We start from the raw sequence: 6,418 nt of genomic DNA on the forward strand, positions 1-6,418 counted from the left end.
TGTGTTTCCTGGGCGCGGTGGGGGGATTGTCCTGAGTCATTTGTTGGGATTGTGTGTGTATTCCAGGAGAGAGGAATGAATGGGTGAGGCTGATCCAGCAAACAGTGGAGGAGAAGAGGCAGCACAGCGAGCACATGCAGGATGCTCGCATGTCCGATTGCTTCTTCCGGGATAGTGTCTCGGATGTGGGCGAGAAATCCGGTTACTTGGAGATTCGCACGTGTCGGAATAAAGTCTATGTGTCCATTCATGGGAACAAGGTGTGGCTGTACAAGAACGAAGAGGTGAGCAATCTCTCCGGCATTGGCTGTTTCTGTTTCTGATTACATTGCCAGACCCACTGAGTTTTTCCAGCACACTCCCTCTCCCCCTTGCGCCCCTCTCTGTCCCTCCCCCCTCTCTCTCACTCCCCCTCTCCCCTCCATCTCCCTCCCCCTCTCTCTCTCTCCCCATCTTTCTTCCTCTCTCTCTCTCTCTTGCTCCCTCCACTCTCCCTCCCTCTTTTCTCTCCCTCCTCTGTCTCTCCCTCCTCTGTGTCTCTCTCTCTCTCTCTCTCTCTCTCTCTCTCTCACCTCCACCCTCGCCCCCCACCTCCCTCCTCCCTGTGTCTCCTTGGTGATAGTCCGTCTGCTGGAGGAGGGAGAGCTGTGATTTATTCCCTGTTGTGTTGCCCCCTGACAGGATTACAGACTGGGGATCGGTGTTACCTCAGTGGAGATGAACGTTGCGACAGTGAAGGATGCTGACAGACGAGGCTTTGACCTCACCACACCGTATAAAACCTTCAGGTAGGTCCGCGCTTGGGGCCAGGCCCCTCACCTTCAGGAAGGCCTCTGCTCGGGCCAGGCCCCTCTCCTTCACGTAGGCCGCACTCGGGGCCAGGCCCCTCTCCTTCAGGTAGGCCACTGCTCGGGGCTAGGCCCCTCTTCTTCAGGTAGGTCCCCGCTTGGGGCCAGGCCCCCCTCCTTCAGAAAGGCCGCACTTGGGGCTAGGCCCCTCTCCTTCATGTAGGTCCCCACTCGGGGCCAGGCCCCTGTCCTTGGGAAAGCTGCTCTCGGAGAGTGAGGTTCACCTGAATCCGTGAACACAGTTGCTGTCTCTGTGTGTGAGCACAGATTGGGCATGAGAGGAGGCCGCTCAGTCCTTCCAGCCTGCCCTGCTGTTCAACATGATCGCGGCTGCCCTGATTTTAACCTCAATTCTCTAGTACATCCCCCGATAATCTTCCATCCCCTCAACCATCAAGACTCTCCCTCCCTCTGCCTTAAAAATATTTAAAGGTTTTACATCCAGTGCCTTGCGCGGAAGGGAATTCCAAAGATTCACAACCCTCTGAGAGAAACGTATTCCCTCATCTTTGTCCTAAATGACTAACCCTTTATGTTTCAACTCTGACCCCCTCCTTCTAGATTCTCCCACAGAGGGAAACATCCTTTCCCCGTCCACCCAGACAGGTCCTCTCAGGGTCTGCTATATTTCAATTAAGTCACCTCTGACTGTTCAAAACTCCAGAGGATGCAGGTCTGGCCTGTGGGGCCTTTTCCCCTGAAGAAAATCTGCTCATTCCAGGGGTTAGTCTGGTAAAAAGAAGCGGAAATTGCTGGAAAAGCTCAGCAGGTCTGGCAGCATCTCTGGAGAGAAATCTGAGTAAATGTTTCAGGTTCAGCAACCCTTCCTCAGAACGGATTTCTGGGTTCCAGCAGCCACAGGGGTAACATGATTACATTGCCGACACTTTAAGCGCTGTTTCAGGAGCGCGATTTTTCTATAACGCAGGATTGCACAAGATTACAACCATCATGTTACAGCAGAATCGACTGTACTCCACATGTGGTTTTTACCTCCCCAAAGTCTAACCTCCCCATGCTAGTATTCAATTCCCCTCGCAAGAAACCAGAGCTTTCCTGGTTACCTGGTGTAGCGACACACTCACCTTCTGTGGTTCATACACTAGGACACCCAGATCCCTCTGCTTTCTGGACTCTGTGAGCTCACAGCATTTCAATACGTGGTTCCTTTTTTCATATTTTCGGCCAAATCGGACGATCTCTCCCTCAGCTTCATCGCGGAGACAGACAACGAGAAGGAGGAGTGGGTGGAGGCGCTACGCGAATCCATAGCTGAGGCTCTGTCCAACTACGAGGTAGCAGAGCAGATTTGGGCAGTGGAATCGAACTTGCACTGCGCTGACTGCGGAACGCCCAAACCAGAGTGGGCCTCCATCAACCTCTGCCTGGTCATCTGCAAGAAGTGTGCAGGTGAGGAACGGATCAGTACTGTCCCCTTTAATATGTGGCTGCAGTGCGCACGACTCCCCTGTAAACAGACGTTGAGATGGGCTACAACGAGGGAGACTGTGGGGAGCAGAATCAAGATGGTTGTTCAGGTTTTATCTCTGTATCAGAGTCAGAGGTTTGTGGGTATAAACACCACCCCACAGACAGAAACCCAAAACAGTGCACTGTTGGAGCTGAGGGAGCACCACACTGTTGGAGGGTCAGTGCTGAGGGAGTGCCGCACTGTCGGATGGTCAGTGCTGAGGGAGTGCAGCACTGTCGGAGGGTCAATGCTGAGGGAGTGATGTACTGTCGGATGGTCAGTGCCGAGGGAGCACCGCACTGTCGGATGGTCAGTGCTGAGGGAGTGCAGCACTGTCGGAGGGTCAGTGCTGAGGGAGTGATGTACTGTCGGATGGTCAGTGCCGAGGGAGCACCGCACTGTCGGAGGGTCAGTGCTGAGGGAGTGCCGCACTGTCGGAGGGTCAGTGCTGAGGGAGTGCCGCACTGTCGGAGGGTCAGTGCTGAGGGAGTGCCGCACCGTCGGGGGGTGTTATTTACTGATTCAGTCCTTGAGTGGGAATCATTGGAAGAATTTCCGTTTTACCTAACTGCATGGCGATCACTCTCACTGTTTGATTTGTTAGCGGGGGAGACAATATTATCTCCAAAGGTTTGAAATTGTCCCGTGCACCCCAAGACAGATCATTCCCACAGTCCAGATCAAGTCCCCCATGAAGATTCCAGGATCATGTGACCATGTCTCAGTTCAATTCCCTGAGGAAGTGAAGCTGGATTGTCCTTGGAACAGAGTGACCGTGATACCTGTGGGGGGGATGTCTCTGAGCCCCTCCCCTTGGCCAGATCTATTCCGGGAGGTCTCTCTTGTGACACTGTCCTCCACAGCCCTGCATTTGGTCACCTGATCTAACAGTCCCGTCGCTGTGATCATAAGGAAATGTTGGCCAATGCTGGTACTTGGAAATTGGATCAGGAATTGCTGGAAAAACTCAGCAGGCTCTGGCAGGGTTTGGAGAGAGAAAGCAGAGTGAGCTTGGAGCCCAGGAGCAGGAACATTGACTCTGTTTGCTGCCTCCACCACACAGACACTGCGAGAGCCTGCTGAGTTTCTCCAGCAAGCCCTGACTGAAACGCAGTGAACTGAGGACGGCGTAGGGTTGGTAGCTGCTGTTAGTGAATGGATTACCCACTGAGTCCCCCGGAGCTGAGGCTGTTGGATGGGGGCGGATTGAGCAGGAACAGAGAGGAGGTGAGTACGTTTCAATCGCAGCACTGAGAGGGGTCTGGGAGCTCTGGGATCAGACTGCTCACGGTCACTGTTCTGTCCCACATTCCACAGGGGAGCACCGAGCATTGGGTCCCGGCATTTCGAAAATACGGAGTCTGAAAATGGACAAGAAAGTTTGGACTGACCAGATGATTAAGGTACAAAGAAATAAAACAGCACCTGGTTTTACTAACTGGCTGGGCCTGGTATTTACCGCCCGTCCCTAGTTACCCCCTTGAGAAGGTGGGGGTGAGCTGCCTTCTTGAACCGCTGCAGTCCATGTGCTGTAGGTAGACCTACAATGCCATTAGGGAGGGGGTTCCAGGATTGTGACCCAGTGACAGTGAAGGAACGGCGATATTTTTCCAAGTCAGGATGGGGAGGGGCTTGGAGGGGAACTTGCAGGGTGTGGTGTTCCCATGTATCTGCTGCCCCTTGTCCTTCTAGATGGAAGTGGTGGTGGGTTTGGAAGGAGCTGCCTGAGGATCTTTGGTGAATCTCTGCAGTGCATCTTGTAGATGGTACGCACTGCAGCTACTGAGTGTCGGTGGGAGAGGGAGGGGGAAGTTTGTGGATGTGGGGCCAATCAAGTGGGGGCTGCTTTGTCCTGGATGGTGTTAAGCTCCTTGAGTGTTGTTGGAGCTGCCCCCATCCAGGGAGTATTCCATCACACTGCTGACTTTGTGAATAAACCTCACCAGGCCCAGAGCCTCTCCCCTCTGTGGAGATTTGCTGACGAGTTTAATTCTTTAATCACGAGGAATTCTCTGGCTTTCAGTAAAGATGTGTCAGTTTTTCGGAAGGACTCTCTGTGGAAGGGGCGTCTGTGAAAGGCAGAGGGTGAGCTATGTAAGGTGTTGTCTCTGAGCAGGCTGTTTCCCAGCTGACCCCCCGCCCCCCCCCCCACCCCCAAAGGAGATCCTAACTGAATGCACCGCCCTGGGGTTGTGATGCCCAATAAGCAGGTCTGATTGGCTAACTTTCACATGTCACTCTCATGAAGCCCCAGTGACCTTCCATTGCCCTCATTATAATAAGTGTTCCGCAACTCTTTACAAACCTTTCCAATAAATAACTGTCCAGTAACCCTCCACTGAATCCTGAAAGTGTTATTATTAATGGCGCAGTGATTGTAACGTGGTCAGCTGGGTGGTCCTCTTAGAATCAGAGTTCCCTGATTGCACCAGGTTAACAGCCCCAATCAGGGAGCCCTGGCTGACAGATAGAAACAGGAGTGTTGGGGCTCCTGCTTGCTCTGAGAGCTGGCTCTGAAGGAGCTGGATTAGATTAAAGTCATAGAGATGTACAGCACGGAAACAGACCCTTCGGTCCAACCCATCCATGCTGATCAGATATCCCAACCCAATCTAGTCCCACCTGCCAGCACCCGGCCCATATCCCTCCAAACCCTTCCTATTCATATACCCATCCAAATGCCTCTTAAATGTTGCAATTGTACCAGCCTCCACCACATCCTCTGGCAGCTCATTCCATACACTTACCACCCTCTGCGTGAAAAAGTTGCTCCTTAGGTCTCTTTTATATCTTTCCCCTCTCACACTAAACCAAGCCCTCTCGTTCTGGACTCCCCCACAACAGGGAAAAGACTTTGCCTATTTACCCTATCCATGCCCCTCATAATTTTGTAAATCTCTATAATGTCACCCCTCAGCCTCCGACGCTCCGGGGAAAACAGCCCCAGCCTGTTCAGCCTCTTCCTGTAGCCCCAACCCCTGTACTCAATACTCTGACCAATAAAGGAAAGCATACCAAACACCTTCACTATCCTATCTACCTGCAACTCCACTTTCAAGGAGCTATGAACCTGCACTCCAAGGTCTCTTTGTTCAGCAACACTCCCTAGGACCTTACCATTCAGTGTATAAGTCCTGTTAGATTCCCTACAGTGTGGAAACTGGCCATTTGGCCCAACAAGTCCACTCTGACCCTCCAAAGAGTAACCCACCCAGACCCATTTCCCTCTGACTAGTGCACCTAACACTATGGGCAATTTAGCCTGGCCAGTTCACCCTGACCTGCACATTTTTGGACTGTGGGAGGAAACCCATGCAGACATAGGGAGGATGTGCAAACTCCGCACAGACAGTCACCCGAGGCTGGAACCGGACCCAGGTCCCTGGCGCTGTGAGGCAGCAGTGCTAACCACTGAGCCACTGTGCCACCCCATGTGTCAGGATCAGTGTTAAGGACTCCCCATGTGTAAATAAAGGGTGACCTGGTGATGGGATACCGGTCTCTGGGGAGTCATTTCAAGGATTCATCTTCATTAGGTTGTTGGTTCACTCTGAAATGGCCCTCACACGAATCTCCGTTTGAGGGCAGTTCGGGATGGGGAGCCAATGCTGAAGCCCGCATCTCATCAAAGGGTAACAGGAAATTCAGGGTCATCCCTTGGGCACGGATTGGGTTGGAGTTGGATGGTTTTGGATGGGTTTGAGGATTGATTGTGTCTCTCTCTCTCTCTCTCTCTCTCTCTCTCTCTCTCTCTCTTCTCTCTCTCCCTCTCTGATCTTTCACTAGATGTTTCAATGTGTCAATAATTGGAAAGCCAATCAGTTCTGGGCAGCGAATGTGCCCCCCAGCGAGGCCATCAATGAGACAAGCAGCAGCATGGAGCGCAGGCGGTTCATCGGTGCCAAGTACCGGCAGGGGAAATACCGGAAATACCACCCGCTGTTCGGAAACCAAGAGGAGCTCAACAAGGTAACCATCCCATCACCGCCTCATCACCATCCCATTGCCACCCCTCACCGCCTCCTCACCGCCCCATCACCGCCCCATCACCGCCCCATTGCCACTCATCACCGCCTCATCACCATCCCGTTACCACCCA

The 6,418-nt window shown here is 52.9% G+C and overlaps 1 protein-coding gene across 1 annotated transcript in view; it reads left to right on the forward strand.

The window, feature by feature from the left end:
* Nucleotides 1-6,418, forward strand: part of LOC122548321 (arf-GAP with Rho-GAP domain, ANK repeat and PH domain-containing protein 1-like) — a 121,892-nt gene that overhangs the window by 74,451 nt on the left and 41,023 nt on the right. Inside the window, exons 9-13 of the mRNA XM_043686853.1 lie at nt 67-284; nt 682-788; nt 2,059-2,258; nt 3,637-3,722; nt 6,106-6,288. Of these exons, the coding sequence (XP_043542788.1) occupies nt 67-284; nt 682-788; nt 2,059-2,258; nt 3,637-3,722; nt 6,106-6,288 (794 nt within the window). The remainder of the gene's footprint in view (nt 1-66; nt 285-681; nt 789-2,058; nt 2,259-3,636; nt 3,723-6,105; nt 6,289-6,418) is intronic.

This window comes from Chiloscyllium plagiosum, unplaced genomic scaffold (assembly GCF_004010195.1).
Source record: "Chiloscyllium plagiosum isolate BGI_BamShark_2017 unplaced genomic scaffold, ASM401019v2 scaf_57, whole genome shotgun sequence".
NCBI lineage: Eukaryota > Metazoa > Chordata > Chondrichthyes > Orectolobiformes > Hemiscylliidae > Chiloscyllium > Chiloscyllium plagiosum.